Source organism: Vanessa tameamea, chromosome 18 (genome assembly GCF_037043105.1).
Source record: "Vanessa tameamea isolate UH-Manoa-2023 chromosome 18, ilVanTame1 primary haplotype, whole genome shotgun sequence".
NCBI classification, from domain to species: Eukaryota; Metazoa; Arthropoda; class Insecta; order Lepidoptera; family Nymphalidae; genus Vanessa; species Vanessa tameamea.
The window spans coordinates 11,583,351-11,607,653 of record NC_087326.1 but is presented as its reverse complement, the minus strand read 5'-3'; the positions used below and the strand labels follow the sequence as shown (position 1 = coordinate 11,607,653).

Genomic DNA, 24,303 nt, shown 5'->3' with positions numbered 1-24,303 from the left:
GCATATTTTTTGTATCCATTGAAAAATATAGAAAAAAAACAAGGAATTGTTGATATACAAGTGTTGAAACGTGTTCGTAAGGTGTTGTTGAAGTTGAGATTCGAAGTAACAAGCTTACTTCGAATCTCAACTTTTTAAATGTAATCACTTTTTAGGACGAATACTGTTAATGTACCTACAATATTGAGACAAGATTAAGTTATTGTAACGTTCAACATGATCAGATCCCGCAAGTCACTCGGACGTGACGTGGCAACATCGCGCGGCGCCACCGCAACGGACAAGACAGTAATCACGCCGAATATTTCATTATACACACTTAAGGGATTGTGTTTGTTGATGATGTTTCGACACCGGTAGCCTTAGGAGAGAGAAGTGTGAACCATTATTGTTCTAAGTTAAATGAAAGGAGATCAAATCACTCAATCATTAGATCGAATCTCGTCGAGGATGCGCGATTCTTGGAACAATCATTACCAACGTACATTGAAACACTTGAAACTAAAACGTTTAGTAATTTTGTACGTAATTGCGTATAATGTAGCGTTGAGAAATAAAGTGGTCTAGAAACATGTTTTGAGCTAAGCACCGGTGTAACTTATGGAATTTAACCACTTGAATACAATTTAGACTTAAGTTAATCGAATACATTTGTTTTATACTTCTCTAATAGAATCAGTCCACCACAGCTGGTCACCAACGTGCTCCACAGTGTAGTATATTATATACTAGCTCAACATGCGGCTTTACCCGTGCGAAATTTATAAAACTTTACCTCTAGTATACAAGCCGTCTCCCCCAAACCCTTACCCCCTGCAGGGGTGAATTAAAAAAAGTAGCCTATGTTCTTCCATGGCACTCAAACTATCTCCAAACCGAATTTAATTTAAATCGGTTCAGCGGTTGAAGCATGAAGAGGTAACAGACAGACTTGAATAAGCATGAATAATCATGAATATAACAATACATTTTTTTTACACATTCTTTGTAATTAAATATTTTAAATTGTTGCAATGCAGAGTTTGGTTCTCGCCGTGAGTGCAAACCGGCCCGTAAAGTGAGCCATTTAAATTAAAAATAAAACAAGCGCCGGATACGGTCGGACTGACAGCTACGAGGCAGCCAAACCTCTAATTGTAAATATTCTTCGAATAGACGTCGATTAATTGGTGCGAGTGATGAGCGTTACACCGAACGAGGCTCGGAGATCGTGACCGTGAGAAACGTTTTTGACAACGGTTTTCCAATGTTGCTAATATTTAGTGACTCTGAGAGAGGTTTCACACTCGAACCTCTGATAAGGCTTTGTACCCCGTGGTGAGTAGCACCCTTCATTTTTTATAAATAATAGTAACAAAATAATAACATAAAAAGACCTTATTTGTTACGAAGTTTGCAGTTTTAAAATTTAATGTCCAGTCATGTAAATGCTGGCAACGTACAAAACAATATAAATACGAAATAATTATGAATGAATTTGCATCGATAACTCACCTCTCATTCGTCGTGTTCATCAAATCGCAAATGTAATAATATATAGCACTGTGTCGGTATTCAAAAGGCTCACAACTCTGAATAGGGATTTCTTATCTTGAAACGTTTTCATAGCGGCCGTCATTCTTTTTGTCTGAAGACAAATTATTTAATACTAGGTTCCTGTTCCGACTTCGCACGCCAGTAAACGTCCACATAAAACTTTTATAAATATCGTAATCATATCGGTCTATGGGCTCAGGCGCCGCGCTATTCTTCTTAATAATTAATTATTCTTCTTACATTTCTACCACTATTCTTGTCGACATCTTCAACAATATAATATTGTTTCAACATAAACATAATGAATTAAACATCTAAACCTACGTAACGAGTGCCTCAGTCCACTGGTGAAACCGTATGAAAATCTGGTCGGTACTATTTTAATTTATCGCGTTCAGATAGACGGACAGCCCGTCACCGCGCGTGGACTTTGTTTAATATGTAGTGATAATCTGAGTATTGTATGTCGTGAAATCCATTCAAGTATAATACCTTTACCCAAAAATTAACTTATAACAGCTACCCGCAATAAATAATGCAATTGAACGTATGAGGAAGTGCAAAGAATTACGAGCTAAAATTACAAGGGGTAGTTGACTGGTGTGAAACATGGCCGCGGGCGGAGCTCGGCCTCGGGAGGAGGAATCCTTAACACTCCGTTTGATTTATCGCGATGTTTTGATGTTGTACTAAGCGCTCCATCCATTGATTACTCAGCTCTAGAAACGTTGAGCCAGGTCAGAACCCGGTTGGAAATAACAATGTTCACTCCTCACTCAGGTGGAATTATGACGGCACCGACATTAACTGATCCGAAGGATTATTACAGTTATTATTGTCCTTAAACAACAAAGTCACGGAATTACTTTTAATTTAAAGGCTATCTGACCGGTTTCCAGAACCAATTTTAGGTTATTTAGTGGTGTTTATCGAGTCCACGGAAATGGTTGCTTTTCTTTCTGTTTTGGTTTTGATCAGTAAATAGCAAACAAAAGAAGCTTTAGATGACGTCAGTAAATAAACATATAATCACAAGTCACCTTTTTATAGTTTCGTGCTGTACTTGATATTAAACAGATGGGTATATATAACATTATGACGAGGCTTTACAGTGGAAACTTAAAATTATTACAAATGTCATTAAGTTAGGTGAGTTTACACTACTTGCTCTGGACGAGCAGGTTAATACAATAATATAATATGGAAATCGTTAAATATCACAACGTTACCCGACACAATAGTAAGTAATAGTTGCAGGCAAGACACCGAGGAACGCAAAGGCAACCAACGATAGTGATTACGGACGTGTGGCGTGCATGTAGACGCGCCCACCGCGGACCGTTGTCGGCCGCACGGCGCGGCGCCAGCTGTAAAAAACATGTCTCACCCTTTTGCCATCGATATTTTTTTGTTTTAAGTGATATTATTGCAAATAGCTTTTAAATCCATAATCTTTTATGTAGATAAAAAAAGACTATCAAATATCGTACATAAATTAATAATAAAAACGTTTTTAAATACTGGCTTTGATATGTATACAAAATTTCGTCTGGAGGCAATGCTGGGTGTAAAATCAGGCCATAATTTTCATAAAACTGCTTTGTCGTCGTATCAGAACCAATATGAAAAATTTCAACTCCGTAGTATTAGAGTAAGTGGTTCTAATTGAGCTTGCAAGACTTGACCGAAAAAATCTTATTAAAATATCCCTTTACGTATAGTAAACGCAATCTTTGCCTCTCCTGAGGAAGGGATGAGATAATTCATTCTTTTAACAAAATTGCCTAGACAGTAATGGTGCTGAAGACGCCACGTGGACTGGGACACGCGACCAACGTGTCGTGTGGAGCACAACCAATTGAATAGCGTTTGACGGGAACAATTAGGTCTTAAGTCTTTGATATTGGAATCGTCATAAATTAGAAATAAAATCTTAATTTTAAATATGCTGTTATTTTTGGTTAGGACGCGTTAAAATTACGACTTTAAAGATTGCCTTGAATTTATATTCATCCTTAACAATATGTAATTAAGAAAATTATTTCTATTTTCAGCAATTAAGAGAATTAAAATTTGTTTCGATTCAAATCATTCTTTGATAAAACACTTCTCACGCATCTGCCCAAAGGTTATCTTCACTAAAGTGGACGCAGGCCCTCGCTATGAAGTGCATTTTAAGGAAGGGTTTCAAATTTAGTTATCTTTGAAATAAATTAGCTCTTGGTCGGGGAATGGTCACACTATTAAAAAGGCACAAAATATATTCATTACAAAACAAAAATGTCCGTTAGCGTTTTCGTTTTTGTTTTATTAGAATTGTAATTGCTTGCTGGAGGAAAGGCATAAAATACTTCCTACAATGTCAGAAAATAACTAATTTAGTTTATTTTATGCATATTCTGTTGACCGCTGACTAAGTTCTTTGTGCCTATAATTACGTTGGTTAACTCAATATTATCGTTGTTTTGCGGTAGAGTTACTGGCATGCAGGGAAATAGGCGGTACTTACTCTTACTAGATTAATAATCCGCGCTTTTGTTCCTGTTGTTCGTACTTCATGGCGGTATTTTAGTTTTTTTATTTCTACTGAGCTATGAAGTATACTCATGAAGACATAAAGTAAACATCCGAAACAAAAAAATAGTCTTAGCGATTATCCTGCATGTTCTTTTAGATAATATTTAATACCGTTTACGATTCAAGTTTTACTTTAATTCGCTTCGTATTCCTTTTCTTCAAGCGTGTATTTTTATGATGGAAATAAGCTCGAAGCTTATTGGATCTTGTAGAGTTTTTTAGAACGTTATCTGGAATGTTAACTACTTGTGATCTCCGCGATGGATGTGGAGTGTGACGAATATTATTGCTTAAAAAATTCTGACTTTTATTCCATTTAAGATCTGGTTACACTGAATGAGGAAATTTAAACATAAAATTAGAGTTGTCGACACCCTCAGGTGGACGCCCCCCTCTCGTTCTAAATACTATATATCGACATAATGGTAATAAAGTTTCTATTTTGTAAAAACTTAATAATTAAGATGAGATAGAAATGACTATGAAACAGTATTTTTAATGTCTACAAATTGTGCTAAATAGTTGCAGAATATATTTTATTGAACAGCTCATATGTTCGGTCAACGTTAACCTCTTAAAATCTCCGACTATAGTACTTCCTCGTATGAGATCTTTCTTCCAACAACAACTTTAACAGATCTACATATAGAGCCCGCATTACAGCCGTGGGGCGGAATATGCTCTAAGAGTCTAAACAATCGAGAGGAAAAGAGGCCTTTGAAGGAACAGCACATTTACAGCCTGCCCATTTCTTTACTTTTACACAAACATGATAAATACATTACTTCACTTTGCAACCCCTAGTCGGTTACTAGCAAAGTGTGAGTGAGGTCTAGTCGACGCGATGGCGATTCAAATCGAAGCGCGAACACGCGAGCTCAAGAGATGATTTAATCTGAAATATTTCTACGCTTGCGTAAGACAGCGGACGCGGGTTCAAGTTGAATGGCATTATCGACGAACATCTTCAACTCGAATGTACATACATAGGCAGGTGCCGGTGAAAGTTCGTTTTGATTGAATTTGTATCTATTAGACATATTTATGACTTTAGTTAATGTTTTTTATGAATTTTAACGAATGAAATATTAATCTAAAAGCGATAGCAATCAAATAGTAATATTTTAATAATTAATGTTTACGAGGTGTTGTTTGAATAGCAGTTTAACAGTAGGTAATGTAGCCGCAGGTTTTTATTGGAGTATTTTTTAATGAATACGATTATAAAATAAAACGGGCATTTGGAGCATTTAAAATAAGTGGTTTATAAGCGTTTTTTTCTTGTACCTACTCGATCAGGTCCTAAACGTCATTAGGCGAAATAATTTTGTGGAATTAATATACATACATCGTACTAGAACGCTTGGTTGAATGGATGTTTGTTACTGCAACACACCCGAATGGCTGAACGGATTTAAATTTAGCATAAAGATAGATTTTAGAGGGGCTGGAATAGCAAATATATTACTTTTTATCGCTGAAACGGGAACTAGTATATACTAGTTTATCTTGTTAATACAATACAATACAATAATACTAGTCCGACTCATCGCGGTTTCGTCCGTAGAACAATATTCAAATAATATAATTACATTTAGTGTATTTTTAGTTTGTTTAACCCCAAAGTCGTATAATACTCTTTTTAGTTAGTGCAGTAAGAATGTTGACAATTTGAAACGGGACGATGTATGAGATAAAGATTGGCAATGCGTAAAATCAAAATTGAAAAAAATTGGATATTTAATGTATCAGTATACAGTCAGCTTACCTGAAGCTTGGCGTTGATTGCCAGCCAGACATTACTTTGTAGACATTTATAGATTTAATATGAAAATACGTGAAGACGTATGACGTCCTAACTCATGCACAACTGTGATTTGCTTAATGTGAGTATATATAAATTCGGCGAAGCAGTACATCATCAGATATTCTGTCAAATGTATATATATGCCGACCAGTATTGGACCAGCAGGAATATCTACAGGCTGTTGCTCACTATGAAGATATTATATAGATACATCACACCAAATCATTATTTCTTGTTGAGCAAACAGTTCTCAGTTCCAGTTACTTAGGATATTGGAAATGGGCCGGTAATTCAATAACTGTTTCATGCACTTGAAGAGTCCATCGTTTTTTATATGTAATTTGTGTGTCGATTAAATATTTGGGCGCGGAGGTCTGACCTCAGGTTAAGATGCGATGGAAGTGACATGTCTTCAGGGAATGATTAAATGGTAATGTTCAGATAGATTCACGTTTGGCTGCGATATATTTAAAAAATTGGGAGTGCGATCGTCAAACGAGTACGCTGATGCAGGCTAAGTAAATAGTCCCTTATGTTATGGTACTGCTTGTGCAAGGCACACGTCACATGGCGTACCACCAATCAGAAATTCGTAATGTGTATTTGTGATGATGCAAGGCACGAGTACTATTTATAGAGTATACGAGTGGTGACCACTAACCATATATATCGTTATGTTCTACCGATTCGAAAATGTCTCGGTAAGCGTTATATGAACGCGTAAGTAGCTCCTAATATTCAAAATATTATGTACCTATATTTTTCTAATATCATTCTGAATATAATTCTAGCTGCAGTACGAAACTGACTAACTTACCGTAATCATTATTCGTGACTAGGAATTATTTACTTTTGTGTAAAATCCTATCATAAAAAGCCACTCATTCAGTCATATGATTGCAATAGTTACATTTTATTTTAATTTAGTACATTAGTTAAAAGAGTTAAAAAAATAAAACGGTCAGCTGGATGGCATTTCAAGTTGAATATATTGCTCCCAGCGAAGTACGGTTTAAGGTTTGCCGTTGCATTAGCGTGCCGTGTCCGGACGTTTTGTCAACATAACTCAGGGTAGGGAAGCGCCGCTGATACCGTATCGACGTCGCCGTCTATAACAAATGTATTGTTTCATTTCGTCGCAGGTACTATTTGTCCATTCATTGCTTTGTATACGATTATTAGAAGCTTACTTTATTTAAATACAGGTTTTGTTAATTTATGTATCTAAAATAAATCAAAATAAATCTTAGTAAATATTTAAAACAAGAGAGACTTCATATTTTTTATTGTTAATTCTATTACAATAGAATCTGCGTATTATCGATTAAGTGGCTCTTATCGTTGTAGGGTGGGTATTTTAAAACATTGAAATATAAAGATTTGGTAAAATTTGTCGCCAACGCTTTGGGAATGTATTTATTGGTGGGCTAATGTCCCGTCAGATCACGGGTTGCTTTGACGAAAACATCCTTAGAAGCTATTACTTCAAGTCAAAGATTTCGTCGAGGCTTAAAAATAAAACACGACAACACTTCTATCTGTATGTTCTAACAAAACTTTTAAATACTCTTGACCCGTCATTCATAAACTTAATTTTTTGCTGTAAATTAAACACGATGTTTATATCCACAGGTTAATATCCTCAACTCATTAAAATATTAATATTTCACGGATTCGACTCACATCGTTGAATTTAAAAATATCAAAACATTTAGTAAAAAAGAGAATATTTTTATCCATGTTTTTCAAATGGCTGTATTTCGACTCATAAAATACCCTCTTACAACGGTACCACTATAAGCGGTTCTCGTGTGACGAATTGTTACACACTTTATTACTTCGAATGCTAGTAAATAACGATCACTATTGTATTTTAATTTCCGACCCACTGGTAATGGACCAGTCTGAGCTCTACTGATCGTCCGGTTAATTGCTCGAATGTTTTGCTTTTTTTAACTCTTAACTTGATCGTTGATATTATTGTTTTTAATTAATCCGGATTCTTTTACGTTATTTATCCAGATAAAATCTTTACGAAGTCGACGACAAACTAATTTCTCCGGAAAACGTAATTTTTAAATAATGTCCTAAAAGTTTGTTAATACCAGTAATAATAATGGCAGGTTCGGTCTACTGAATAAATGCATCTCGTTCATCCGTCTGCCAAAAATTCGGTAAGCGAGGTGCTTCTTAGTTCGGTATTTCCGTCCGTAAGACAGTCCGGCCCTAAGACAGTCTGCACTCTGCCGGGGTGTAATCAAGCATGTTATTTTGTGTAAATATAAATGTTATTATTGCATTTCATTTAACCTTTTACGTGTATATATTTATTTTTATCTCGGATGCAAGAGCTGTAAATAAATACCCATAATATATTACGAACACTTAACTTAATAGTAAGTTATTTAATTTGATTGATCTCTCATTTTAAAGCTCGAAATGTTTCCTCCTTTATTGGTCTCGAAGGATGCGGAGTTTCGAGTCTCAACTCGTTGAGTTACTTTAGGACCTATAATGGACGAGGTACAAGTCGCATCGTGACTTCAACTACAGGAACCTAGAATAGAATTTATTAGGCACCTCGTTAGGTATCTGATGTTTATGAACGTATTGTTCTTTGATTATTCGTTTCTATCATGCGACTTTAGGAATCATAAAAAACTGTCACGACGTTAAATGATTGCGGTTGTGAAATATAAATTACCTCAATGTAAGTTAAAAGTAAAGTATCGATACTTTTACTGACGAACCTATCCAAATGGCGTTTGGTTGTTTGCGTCGGCGACACCTGCGCACGCGTCGTCTGACGACCTTGTACTTTAGTACCTCGGCCTTAACTTCGTACCTTAATGTTTGCGTTAACGGTTCGCAGTTCATCGAGTTCAAACATTATCGAAGGAAATTTCTTGCCAATTATAAACCACCTTCTTTTTCAAAGTAATTTTATTATTTTTTCTACTACTTATAAAATTCCTTCAGCTATCTGCACTATCTAGCACCTACATAGGTGAAGCTAAATAAACTCGATAAAAAATAAAGCTTTGGCTTAAATTACTTAAAATATCCTGATAAATTAAAAATCGATTTTGTCAGTAGTTCTTGACACAAGTTCTAAGAATCACATGTTGCATAAATTACGTTAGTTCTGAAAAAGTAAATTTTACGACGAATCCTTTCGGCGAATTCGTATAAGAATTAAGAGAATATGTCTTTGGACAAATATAGTAAACAGGTTATCGTATTTTAGGTCTGTTGGGATTTTTACAACTAAAAAAACATGTAACAAAACTTTAATAACATATTTACAAAGTATTAAAATAACCAAACGGTAGCAGATAGATAGAAGTAGACATCATACTTTCGATAACAACTTGTCCTCTCTCTTCGTCCTGTGATGTTTTTTATAAGTTTATACAATTCAGTCTCACAATATTAGAGACGGGCCAATAAAAACTCCGGTGACGGGTTTATTAATAATTCGAACTTCAGAATAGGTTATTTCTCGACGTTACAATGCGATAAAACATATTTATGGTTATGTTTTTAATATCGTAAAATAATACTTAACGTTTCGTTTTATACCTTCGTCGTATTTTCGTTCCAATCGTGTTACGTTTAGATAGTTGTTATTTTAAGTTCCCTTCAATGTCTCCGTGGCGGGGTCGTGTTTGTGTTTAGTTTTGCCGATGGTTTCTGCTTCCCGAATGGTGTCGGGTAACTGTGTCCGCGCTGTTTCAGGCATGAAGAGAGTTAGAGCCCCGGAAACTAGTGACGTTAATCCGAATATTAAAGCTGGTAATCCGGACCAGTACGCCATCTGAAAATTAATTAAAAGATTAACGTTATAGTTTTATAAATTTATACGAAATAATTTAACCTTAATAAATCCCATGCACTGAATTTTATTATATTTCCAACACTTTACGGCTATTTGAATTTTACAAATTTAGTTTCAGAGCACTCGGTGACAGATATTTCATAGTTATATTTAACTTTGCCTATTAAAAAATTTAATGCTCATCAAATAAGGCATATCACTCAATACAATATTATAAAGATAAAAAGCGTGGATAAATAAATATTTAATGTTACTTTATTGACATACTCAGTAATTAAAATGGTGGAAAAAGAAACTATTGAGATTCTTGTCGGTTCTTCTCTGCATAATCTATTTTTCGAACCGGTGGTAGCTTTAAATTTAATTAAACACTAACGTGACGATTCAAACGTGCTTTTATGAGCCTACTCGAATGAAGTATTTTATGATTTTGAGATACAACAATGAATACATTTGAATTATCATAAATATTTGCAGAGCAAAATAAAATTACCACGCGTAGCTAAAACGTTGTCAACATTACTAGCATACGATCAGTATCCATTATCAATTAGCTTTAACTAGCCAATATGGTATGCAGCTGTAATTACCAGTAATGGTGTCTGTGGCGCCAGGAGCGATCCGATGCGGCCCGTCGCCGAGCAAATGGAATGCATTGAGTTCCGCGTGTAAGTGGGGAAGAGCTCCGACGTGTACATGTAAACAATGTTGTAGGAGAACGTCGCCAGCATCTCAAACGCCATGAACAGCGCCAGGCCCAACCAAGCGTAGCCTGTAGAACGATTACATCACAATTGGACAGTATATATTATTAGGTTTAAATTATGAATTAAAATTGTTTGGATGATATTTGTGATATAATATCTTTATCCGAATCCCTCGTTTGTGTGATTAGTTTAGAGTTAGTAGTTGTCGATTTTCAAGCACGATATAAATTGAATCGTATTTGATTGACATAGCTGTCTAATGGATATGGTGGGAAAGAGTATCTACTGAGTTTCTTGCCTTTTTTTAATAGTACAATCTATATTGAACCGGTGGTAGATTTACATTCAACTGAATTCTGTAGCGTGACCTTTCATAAGAGCTTAAAAGAACGTGCTCTTTTAACGTTTATTTAAATGGTGACAACTCAAATAATTTTATTCTGTACGCAATGAGAAAATATATTGCATTCAATTAGGTTATCAAACTCAAGCACTTTTGAGTCACCAGTTAATAGACTTAATTAAATGTTAAGCAGCCACGTGTTCAGAATGAGGATTCTTCTGACAAGACGCTCATTAGTTACTCTTTTGCATTCATTATATAACTATAAATAATGGTGAAATACAACGATTTGACGAACCTTTTGGTATAAAAGGCTGCGACACACAAAACACTCCACCGACGATGAAGGACGCGATCAATGGTAGCTTTCTCTTGTATTTCGCTAAAGCCAGCCAGTAGAAGATGTTCGCAGGTATGTCCATCATAATGAGCAACGCGAAGTTGAGATATTTGTTTCCGTTGATCAGGACCGAGCTGATCATCATACCGTAGTTGATCAAAGTGATCGTGAACCACCATACCATACACACGAGAAATCTCCGCATCATTATCTTGGATCTAAAGGTCTTCATTAACAATTTCCTGTCATTCAACTTGTTCGAGGTCTCCTCGTCGCTGTAGTCCAACCTATTCAATAGACTCTTGTCGATTTTAACATTATTTCTTTTTGCAATCTTTTCTATTAACTTAATGCCTTGCTCTTTTTTCCCTTTGCTGAAGAGCCAGCGAATACTTTCGTCGAGAAAGAAGGAGTAGGTCAATATAATGAGCGTCGGAGCGTAGATAACCCTGAGGAAGTTGCGCCAGTAGGGCACCGCCCAAGCAATGAGTGGCATTATAATTTGACCTCCCGTGTAGAAGTTTAGTAAAATCATCTGGTACAGTACGGCGCGTTTTTTTTCAACGATTTCTATACCTGTTCAATCAAATGGAATGAGAATTGTTTCGGATTGTGTCTTATTCATTAGATACTTAATTATATTTGAACAATTTAAATACCCAAAGACCCGTATCAATGGGCAAATGTTCTACTAACAGCAATACTTGGTATTTCTACGTTCTGGTTTGAAAGGCGAATGAGCCAGTTTAATAACAGATACAGGAGACAAATTATCTTATATCACGTGACTGGCGATGCACTGTCGGTTAAAGAAGTGCCTTAATTTTCATACATTGATAGTGACTATGGGAATCGGTCGAACGAATTTTCTGAATTGCTTTCCTAAAATAATATACAAAGGAATGTACGTTAGACACGGGTATGAACCTTGTCTTTATTCAATAACTTCTGGAAATAATATAGACTGTAAAGGTTGACATTTTTTCAAATTTTATTTCTTTAAAAGAAATGGGATCAAACTCACTTAACATAAACATAGGAGAGAGGGCGTCACCGATGGCCGCCTCGAGTCCTTCGAGGACAATGTACAGCCAAAAAGAATTGGAGAAGCTTTTGGCCAGACCGAGCACAGCTCCCATCGTTCCCGCGAATACCGCCGCAGTTTTTCGACCGAATCTGTAAATTGTTTAAAGTGAAATGTGAGCTTTATAATCTATTGCAGTACAAAAACAGCTGTGAAGTCAACATGTTTATATTATGTATAACAGTAGGTTGCTCTTTAGCTGCTGATGACAGGGGCGGCTGGTTCACTTGACGCCCCGAAAATAAAAATTGCGATTCAGCGATTAATGCTGTTGTTAGTAAAGTAGCTATTTTTGTTTCAATTTGCATATTTTTATATAACTCCTCAGTGCAATAAACTTTCCGACGGGAAATTTTTAGTCATGTGTTTTTATGGTCATAGAAATTTACATGAATTACTCATCCTGACTAAGGAATGCTAATCGAATGTTTTCTGTAAGTTATAGAACCGACCTGTCGGATATTTGTCCCTGCAGTAGTTGCCCCACCATACTCCCGAAGCAGTGGATCGTACCCACTAGTGTTGCTTTCCAGTCGTTACACGCCAACCCGAACTGTAAATATAATTATGTCATATTTCAAAATTGTGAAGAATGTTTTAACAGGTGTGCTAGTTTGAACGAAGTATTCAGGCTGAATGTTGTATAATGAATTTTCTGCATGTGCATTTTCGATCTTCCTGCATAATTTAATGTGAGTCATTCATTTGAATATCTTGTTTTTGATTTACCATTAATAATGGAGATTATTTGGAAACTCTTATACTTTAATCATTATATAAAATTATAAAATCGAAATGAATTTCAAAACGACCGACCACCGTGAGGTTCCTAGATAATTTCTGATGTCAAATAGTTTATCAGGATTAGTTTATCAGAGTACCTATTCGCTATCGCATACCACTGGGATATTACTCTCGAGGTGGACTCAGTGCCTCGTGCACCGCGGACCGGTCGCAAAAAATATGCAAATGGCCTCACCGACCAGTATCGGTATCGCGGGCCGCAAACAAATTGCCCCCTAGGTTCTCGCATTGTTTGTTTTATTGGATGCATAGTTCACTTTAGCCCTATTGACTGCATTTGCTGTAATCTACTATCTATTTACTCGACTGCGACGGAGTCATGCTTTAATCCTGGAACTTATACGGCTTAGCAATGTAAGAAATTTAATTTACAGTCGATTTTTGTTAACTTTACCGTTACTAACAGTAAGTGTTAGTCGTATTCGAAAATTAACTTATATTGTCCACCTGTAGTAAGTCTAGGCACTTGAAAAACATTAAACATATTCTTGTGATCAACCTCTGATCAGACAACTTTGATTGCGAGTTTTAAGAATTAATAATAGGAGTTTCTTGCATGAGTTCATACCGTTTCAAAGTAATATATAATTATTAATAAAGAACTATTCATAGAATGTAATTTATTAGAATTAGTTTTTTTTTTAATTTAACAAAATCTCTAATTTCAGAATAATGAGGTAAGAAAGATCGATACAAGTTTAATGTCGTGTTCTGGAGTAAATCGATTACGAAAAGGTTTTTATAGTTTATATTATAATTATGAGTTAAGGTATTCTATTGTTTGAAAATTAGGTATTCTCATTGACTTCAGCAAAACAATAGATGTATTAAGTTAACTCTATGATTGGCAGTATTTTCAACAATATTAAAATTAAGTAATATAAAATTAAATATAAAGTTAACTTCTTTTAGATATTTCGAAAAATTGATTGATATTAAGGTTCGCAACATCTGCTCAACTAATCACTTGGAAATACATTTTTATTAATATTTAAAAAAATAAAAACATATTTAATAATAAATTGTTATCACCTTGACATTTGTCAATGTCGTTTTTTTTAACAGTAAAACTAGACATAAAAATGAAATCATAAAGCGGCGTTTAAATTGGCGATACGGGAACCTCCGACAGACTTAGTTGCAACAGATACACAATAAATTGAAAATCAGATTTGAGGGATAGCTCGTCAACGTATTTATGGGCAACTTTGAATGATAATAGTAATGTCCACTTATTCACCGACGTCGATTTGTTGTTGGATTTTTGTATATTTTTAAATACAGTTTATTAGTTTCCCATATTACGCTCGAATCAATTCCGTTGATTAAAACCGAAAGCGTACAAAGGGACGGACCGCGTTGACCAAGAGGATAGAAATAAGTAACCCATTTGTACACGCAGTGTTCACTAACGTTTACGCTTTAAACAACACATTACAAAATAAAATATTAGACTGAAGCAATTAGATTCGCATATAAACACGGTTTTAGACTCATGTCAAGAAATGCTATTTTATTTCATTAGGGTTTTACTTATCGACTACTAGAAACAGTGGTGTATTAAAACTATAGCCTAGACGGCCTGGATCATCTTCCTGGTGTTAAGGCTTCGTGCAGGCCATTTTGGGTGTATCTATCTATTTCTACATATACACTTTTGCTATATTACTATAGCAATCTCAAAATACCGAGTCGGTAAATTCTCAATGAAAATGGTAATGAAAGTGGTTTTTTTTTTAAATGTATCAAAATAACATAAATACGCCGGTACCTACTTATTAGCGAAACGTTTCTTGTACTAAGTGGTCACGAACATGAAGATGCTTCGATAATGTTAAAACTAGAGCCTTTTATACTACAATTGGTCTACCAGCGTACCGGATACCGGTGTGCAGCCTTATCTGATACGAGATACTATTAATTGTCTACGCCTAGATAGGTCACGAAGTATTAGATACTGCTTTCGTTTTGGTCGACTAAATCGCGACATGTACTTCGATAACAAAACTACACGCGGCCTTTTATATATTAATTGTATAAATCTACATATGTTTTCTTGTATTTACTTATTCTTTGAAGAAATGCTTCATGCTTCATGTCTATGAATGTACCAGTAATCCCAGTCATAGTAAATATTAGGTGTAGTCGATTTTTACGGTTATCTTTATATTATACAACGCGTACATCTTTCGAAAAGGTTTTAATGATAAACCACTAGACTACGAGTTCTCCGCGACGAGTTGGTAGATGTACATGCGATAGTCTTTCAGCGATGGCCACAGGATGATATAAACACATATTAATCACATGATATTTGACTGGATAGAAATTCCGCGGTGTTTTTATTATTTGCTTGTAAAAAATGAAGATTCTTTTCAGATCTTTTACACCTATTTTTTCAATCGCTTTATAATCCACGTATGTACTGTCCTGTTAACAAATATATTATGTTAATTGTACTCACCTCGGCCACAAAGCTGTTTGGTACATCATAGACCCACTCCGTGCACGGCGTCGTCAGACTAGAGTTGAAGGCGAGACATTGGCGGTTGAGGGGTGGGTGCCGGTAGCACTGCTTTATGCCCTCGCTTTCTAGGCCTAGAGATGTTAAGTTATGCCAGGGGGCGGCGAACGAGGTGACAATCGATTCACATTCGGGTACCTTGCATCTGTATTGTTTTAAAAAGAAAATACAATGGAAAAATAAAACAATATAGTATTTTATGACCGAGATTATTATGTTTGTGGTCTTGTAAGTCGAAATTAAGAATTAATAAAATGTATTACTCACCTGTAGTTAACATCTTCGACGGCGAACACATAGTTCACATTGTATATCGAGTTGGTTGCGTACACAAGAGCCAGCATGCACATCGTGATCAGCTGGTGTTTGCCGAACGCTCCCAGTTTACTCAGAACCTCGTCCAGTTGCACTGGCTCCTCTTCGACCCCCTTTAAGGGCATCTCCTGATTCTTTTTGATAGACATTGTCAGGTATTTTCAGGAGTTCTCGTGATGTTTCGTCATTGATTCTTTAAAACGTACCGAGATCCGAGTTTTGTGGTAAATCTGGAAAATGCGGTTTGCGGTGTTGGCATTTTATTCAATTTAAATAAGTTGGAATAATACATTTATTATGCATAAAAGTGAAGTTCGTATGACATTGTCGGTTGACATTGTGATAAATATAAGAACAAAAATACGTACATACCGATTCACCGGGAATAATTTAACTTGACAACAGGATGGGAGCTATTCAAACGAAATTCACTCATTTATAACGACTCAGAATTAGGGCATCCAACACTGCAGGAAACGCTAAGAATGTAATCATCGCAGACGACCACTCCTCGTACGAGACACGAGCATTATAACGTTATCGATATTAAAATGGTGAACGCCAGCAGCGACGCTGGCTGACGAGCTCAGGGGAACTGAGTCGATTCCGAGCGAAACTTGAATTGAATTGTTGACGTTTTAGCTCGTTCATGTTGAGATAACGAAGCGCGGGATTAGTACACCGTGGCGAGTAAAAGACTCAACGAAGCGATATTAATCTGTGATTAGTTAAATGATGGCGCTTTTTACGATGCTCGGGCGCGGTTTTCTTATGACTTTTAACACTCGAAGCGTGAATTTTAATATGGATATAAAAATATTTGTTACATCACGAAGGAAAATTAAATTTGAAACACTAATTAGATGATAATTAACCATTCATAATTGCACAAAAATGTCATTGAGAAAGTGTACTATGGCGATGGCATTTTATCAAACAATAAAAATTGCAAGATGTATAGAATTAAATTTAATATTTAGTATTTAATGTTAATATTATGCTTAACATATGTTTGAAGTCTAGTTTCCTATAAAGTCGTCTAGTCGTCAGTTAAGAAGGCGATGTTAAAAACGTCACATTTCAACTAAGTTCCTGCGCGTACCTTACCTTGAATACATATAATATTTTCCTAGTAGTGTAGTTCATTGACCCTGGTTAAGTATACTAATTCGTTACGCCTTAATATGGCATGTTGATATACAAGAAGTTAAATTCAGGGTTGGACAGATAAAAATTCTTCTCAAGAAAATTAGTTTCGGTCCATAGTTTGGAAGTTGTCAGTTTATACTTCGTGCTTCGGAAAACATGTCAAGATATACCCCTTGTATACAGTGCCCATGTGTTTGCGCACACACTTGTGTCCTATAACATTCTCAGCACAGTTGGTTAGTCTCTGATGACCGCTATGAACAAAATTGGCCAGGACGAAACGATTACCATTATCAGTTATGCTTAGGATCTCAGCACTTCTACTGACTTCGCCAAATAACATTTTGTTCAAGTAAAATCTGACATATTCTACCGCGGTGACATTCTTTCATCTAAATTAAAGTTTCTCAATTACCATTGACTTATGTATAATATTGGTACAGGTTTGCAAATCATGTCAGAAATCAATTTAGCTCTGTTAGTACAGTCTAGGTCTCTTAAAAGGCTCAGAGTTAATGGTTCCGATAAGGGACACCTAGGGCGGGGGTGGCGCAACGAGTCACCCGCGTCATTACTCGCAGTAATGACAGCGGTAACGACTGTTTGATTGAACTCCGCCGTCCGTTGGACACGTATGACTTTATTTAACGTGGCTCAATAAATATGTTGCAGTCTTAACGAGTCGACGATAAGGTAAAGGTCCAGCAGTTCCAATAACTTAATCACTATCGCGGCGTACGAGTTTATCGGCAAAAACTCTGCCAACAGTATTTACGTGTGCAAATTAAACGTTTGTAATTGTACGTTCATTACTTTGTCACTTGGTTACAGTGTTGGGATTATTTTTTGTTAACGCAATATAATCTTTAGCTAAATATTTTTGTGTGATACTTTTTATTAACTTTGTATGGAAAGGTTCATTATTCGCTGATAAGGTGTGACAATTCCATTATTCGTCTTTTCTTTTAAAATCTACTATTCTTTGCAACTCTACAGATAATTTCTGCTACTACATACATACATTGTAATACTAACACGCTTAAATTTTCAGCAACTGTTGACTCACGTTAATATCATGTATATTGACGTCAGGGTGCTAAGCTAAGCGCTATTAAATCAAATATTTAATGTCAATATTGAAAAAATTTATCGTGCATTACCTCTGTAAAGATAACTCACAGAACGTCGTATGTCCGCTTATTATTTATAAACTACACAATGGATTGTCACCATCGCTTAGGGATTTTACTCCGTAGGTAATACAGTCGATTATAAATTTTGATGACGTAGAAAATTTTTCATTTGAACTTCGACAGGACGTATAAATCTTTTTGAAATCTAGAGTTATTTGTCAGGGAGAAACGTTCTGTTATTTTTATTATTATACTCGTGTTAGTTCACGGCATCGAGATAGTTTGCATACCATTGTAGAGATAATTCAATGGAGATCAATTCTGTACTATGAGGTAAAAGATCATGATATTAGTTCAAATATTTCATTCGTCAATAGAGCGGGAATTTGAAAATATTGTAACTTGCGAAACAAATTATTAATTCCGTACATTTTTTCAACAAATTCGTTTTAATATTTGTCGGCCCCGTATTGCGAATGGCTAACTTGATGAGTGTCAATTGAATATAAATATAAAAAATAAAAATGCTCGTATTGTATATCTATATTTACGTTTCTTTTTTCATTTAACTTTGATTGAGATTTGGCAATATATTCGAAACCAGTCCATATCCTGAAGTATAAACGATAATTTTTATTTCTAGAAAACGTTTAATATTCATGTGTTATCAATTTTGATAAGGTTTAATACTAGCTGTCAAATAATTAATTTTACCCGTCGAACCCGTCCACTTTTTAACGACCTAAGTAATGAGCGTAAAGTAATTTGTATGGTGTCACTTACAAGTTGCGATGAGTGAAGATTAACGTTTAATTATAGTAAATTAGCAATGCTAATTGCACAGCAAACAAATTATGACTTATTTTTACAATTAAATGGCTTAGTTGAACTAATTAAACTAATATAAACATCCGTTTTCAATTTTAAAATAAATAATGAGATATTTTAAATTAATCAACGTTAAAGTCAATAAGAATAATATTCTAAATAATTTATTTAAAAATAAATTGTAATACTGATTGATATTACTTAGATATCAATGAGTACTCTCTGTCCACACGACGACCCTCATCAGGTAACGATCTGTTATATTCAGAATTATTTCAGTGTTATTGGAAACGTGTGCATTCCTTATTATTATATAACTAATTGCAACCGCGTGCCGCAGTCAGTCTACCGGTGCCATCGATTCGAAATTATTCCTTCCTGACGAGTTTGAGACAATTCTTAAATCCTCTGTAATTTCTTGAAAAGTTTCTGATTAAAAGTGTAGTGTAGTATCTGGGAGTTTTTTTTAAAAAGACTGACTCCAGCAGCGTCCTAACAGATCGTTACCGTTGGTGGTGTGCTTTCTTGAGATTAATAATTATTTCTTAAAAATACTTCACATGGTTCAAGTTTGTCATGATTAGTAATAAAATATAGATTATGCTGTGGCTCAGTTTACTTCATATCTAATTTAGGTTCTCACAAGCGCTACTCCTTCTTAGTAAATATTGCGGTATATTATCAGCGTGATAAAACGTGACGTGCGAGTATTAGTTAATTATACGCTGACAGCTCTATCTCTGGTGATAAGTGTTAACAAATCACATTATTTGGTTAAAAAATAGTTTACAATATAATCGAGCCAAGGACTAAGCTACGCATTCGTATAGTAAGCGATGTTTTAAAAAAGGTATGAGAATTTAATAAAATATGTAAATTCTGTAAGAGCACGATCGTAACGCTCATTATGTTATTTTTCAAATCTAGTTTGTGCCAAAGGTCATAGTTAAACGAAAAATAATATAAGGAACAATACAAGTCTTTTAGTTTTTATTAATTATAATAAAACAATACTGAGTAAGATAACCATTGGCGATAGGCGGACGGACAAATGACTAACCTGTCGGTAGGTAACCAACGCCGATAAGCATTGGTGCTCTAAGAAATATTAACCGTGCCTTACGTCACCATTGGGAGCTGAGGTGTTATGTCCCTCGTGCCTGTAGTTGCACTGGTTCACGTAACCGACAACCGTCCAACCGGAACACAACAATACTAAGTATAGGTGCTTGGCAGTAGAATATCTGATGAGCGGCGATGGACTCCGACGGGCTGCACAACGTGTAACCACCAGCTAGAAATAAAAAAATATACTATTATCGATATTGTAAATCTAAACGGTTTGTAACTTGTCTGTGCTAATCAAAAAAAGTACCATTCTGATTTTGAATTGTTGTTATGTCAGACGGGACGTCTATTGAGAATAGCTGAGCCTATGTACCATATGTCCTATGTACCTATGCCACGATTCTAAGAAGCGAACACATAATCATAAACGTCGAATATGACTGTATGAGGTTTTTAATTTAAACGTAAAGTCCATAAAACCCCCGGGGCACACTCAGTTATAATACAAAACTATTCAATGTAGTCATGAATGAGAACCCAATTAGTTTTAATATTATGATTTTTCTACCTTGATATGTTTGTTGCATCGTTAACTGGAAGTGACATATTGATTTAATGATATTTACGCCTCTAACAATATATTCTAAAGGACTTTTAGTCAGACTGACGTAGTTTTGTATAACATATAAACTATAGTATACACATAAATTATTAATTTTGCATGAAAAACTAAAAAAACTAACTTCATGCTTTTAACATGGCTGATTGACTCAAGTTAAACCATTTATACAAATAGACATACTTTAAATTCAGTACTTTAAGATTTTTTCGACCTTCAGACCTTGGATTTGTAATTAAAAGCGCACTGAGATAGCATTTTGCGATATTATAATTTTTAAGGAGGGCGTTGTATGTACATTTTAATTTTCAACTCGGTCGGAAGCTTCTCTTCGACGTCTTTCTTTCAAGTAATCTTAGACAAAAAGTGTCGGTTACATATGATATATGTATGTAGATTTCGTACAATTTCGACAACGAAAAATATCGTCGGACGTCCCTGCGTGGGTTTTATTCTTGTAAATATAATGTATACTGCACTTGAAGTAAGTTTATTTCGTTAAATACAACCGGTTATTACTGATGTGAGAATGTATGTATATTTAACGCGTCCCGTTCTCTATCTAATCGCTGATGTCGACGCTTACAATAATAGTTATTCAAGACTTTTATTTTACAATTACAAGTGTTCGAAACGTCCTTGCGTTGATACTTCACCACCCACGCCACGTTCTCTTTCTGATTTCATATACACATGGAAATGTTATGAGTTCACGGAAATGTGACCCTTATTGTACCATCATACTATTGAATATGAGCTAAAATCGAGAACAGCGCTAGGAATCCTAGTTAACCCGTTCATATATGTAGATACGAAGTGGGGTGGACATGTGTTTACAATAAGTGATTTTAAAGTTGGTCGGTTAGCACGTGGTATGCACAACGATGCCTGTCTGTCTAACACGGGCTACAACGGTCAACAGCCAGCGATGGTTACGAATGAATTACGCGTGTTTATTTTGAATACGTGTTGAATGTTTACGGGAACAGTTAGACCACCGAAACGTGTATCTTACTTTGTCAAAGCATATTGTGCTTTATTCAAATTACGTATAAGGTTTAAAGTGATAAATTTGTACGTCTTTAGTATATTTACTTCAGTCAACCGTTTTCTTCTCAGTTAATACCGAAACGGGATGCCGATTCGTTTTAAGCTTTGACTATATTACAACTGTTTGTGGTTCGGTGCATTGAGATCGTTTATTTGATCTTCAAGCGATAATTATAATTTATTACCTTTATTAATTGCAGTACACTTCTCTTTGGAATTCGCATCGAATTCGTCATTGTACTTATGTAGATAGGCTTAAATTATTATAGTAATATATTTTTTATAAATAATTACAGAAATAATATTCTAAGATTTAATCGAACTACAATACGAATTTATATTTCAATTTGATTTGGGATTGAGTGATGATGTCCTCTTTTTCGAAGTTACTGTGCAGGTGATGTTATAGGGCACAAGCGCTTGTGTGTGCAAACACAGGTGCACTTACAATTCGTTTATACTCATAATCATAAAAAAAAAACTTTTTTGATTTCAAATATGGAGGCAGACTGCTTAATTGGCCACCTGAAGAGGTGAGCGGGCCAGTGTAACTACAGGCACAAGGGCACAACATATTCCATCAGTTCCAATGTTCACAGGCAGTGATGACTACACCTCACCAGACACCTGATTAGTAAGCATCCTAGACATACAAACACACAGTCGATTCTTGTACCTGTACTGTAATATCTCAGATTACAAGCTACAAACCGGAACTCATACATATATATCTACTGGATGATGATCTACCGATCTCGCAGTAGGTTCGACCACTAGTAATTTTTCACAAAACTCGTAACTCGAGTAAACCTGTTGAACGAGACCGAAGGCACGCACTTGGATAAAATGATGAGTAATTATAAATTAAGATGTTCATAATATTTTAATAAGAAGTAAGTTCGTTCATGTTTACGACGGGTTACTTATTTCAAGGTTTACGATCAACCGTTTATGGAGCCTTATTTTAACAATGCTGTTCAATGTACGATAATTTTAATATAACTCTGGTATTTTTATAATCGATTGACTTCCCGAGCATTACAAGCTGTATCGAGGCAGGAATTAATACATATATACATCACTAGGCAAGCGTTTTTCATTTTGGAATACAATAGTACTTAGTACTAGGTAAAATTACTGTTAAGCATACTCGATAAAAATAACTTTGCAATCATTCAATATCTGCATACAATAAACATACAAACACGAATTTCTTCACGTAAGTTATACGTGTTCAATAAACTTTTCGAAACGTGTCACTTGTAACACTTAAATGAATATTCTATCCAATTGTTTACAAAGTTTGTAATACAGCAAACAAATTGATTAGTTCTTCTCCTAGCGCTGTTCATGTTGCTGAAACTAAAGAGCAAATATTAACGGTTTAATTTTAAACGGAAATTTAACACCGAAACCGAACTACTAACACGAAATGCGTTTAGAAAGTGCTTGGAGAACTTCTAACACGGAATAACTTACGTTCTAAGCCAAGTGTCATTACTGGCAGTGATCGGCGCTGACTTGCGGTTTAACTTGCCGCGGAAAATATTGGGGAGTCAAGCAGAAAATTAGAATCGCAACGCTTTAAGTATTTATACAACGCATAACTGATTTCTCTGTATACATTCGGCTTACGTTTTATTATACAGTGTGTAGGTGGCTTGTTCGGTAGCTTTAGATTTATTTGTAAATAAAATCTTAGTTACGAACCCTCCTCTGAGTATGAAAATTACAATATTACAATTCCATGTCTTGGAAAATAACCAAAGCCGTTCGCTCCTGTTGTCTCGGATTGCCGTTCGCCTATTTTTGTATGCACTTCGCAGGTAATATATTTTAGCACAAAACTCAGTCACAAAGCGAGTTAAGACAAATTAACAACTTTTATATTGAACTGACCCGATGTAATCGGTCAAGTTTGTGAACAATCAATACTTACATCTATTCAGTATGGGTTTAGCATTACCATCGAAACTGTGAAAGATAATTAAAGTGCATATTACTTATATTTAAAGTGAAATAGTATTGTATTGTAAATAAACATCTGAACTGTTTATAGTGCTCATCATGGCAGAGCTATCAGCAAATCGCATGGAATATATAAAACTTAGGCTGTAGGCCGTTGTATAAAGACGAGTTGTGAGAAGACCGTCGCCAAAAGTTGGTCAGACGGCAATTATTTATCTGTGAAACATACACACTACAATCAACCTATACGTTGGGTTGTTGTAGCGTTGTACAACATCACGTACGCGATGCACGTACGCTGGCTGACACACACTAACTACATTACATATGAAATTTTACCATTTTTGTTCTCGAAAATTGTGTTATGTGACTCGGCCTACTAGGAACATTTGTTAATTTTTACGCGAATCATTCATAATATAAAAACCGGCGTGTCGGTGCGGCGATCACGAGAGAGCCAGCCAGTATTTATCCCAAAATACCAACCGACACTGAGTCGTGACTCGCTGTGCGTGTGTTCAGCCCAGATTAAGTTGTGGGCTACAATTAGTGTTGCCGGGCTAATATCGCCGGCCGCGGGAAAGGGATAAGAAAAAGTTTTACGGCAGAATAT

The 24,303-nt window shown here is 35.4% G+C and overlaps 1 protein-coding gene across 1 annotated transcript; it reads right to left on the bottom strand.

Annotated features, from left to right (window-relative positions):
• Positions 1-9,274: 9,274 nt before the first annotated feature.
• LOC113397014 (solute carrier family 22 member 3-like) lies at positions 9,275-16,072 on the bottom strand. Its single transcript, XM_026635163.2, has 7 exons — positions 15,828-16,072; positions 15,501-15,705; positions 12,685-12,785; positions 12,173-12,324; positions 11,107-11,724; positions 10,349-10,530; positions 9,275-9,737 (listed from the first exon to the last, which is right to left on the bottom strand). Exons 1-7 carry the CDS (start codon positions 16,022-16,024, stop codon positions 9,552-9,554), a joined length of 1,641 nt encoding a protein of 546 aa, XP_026490948.2. The 5' UTR covers positions 16,025-16,072; the 3' UTR covers positions 9,275-9,551.
• Positions 16,073-24,303: the final 8,231 nt, after the last annotated feature.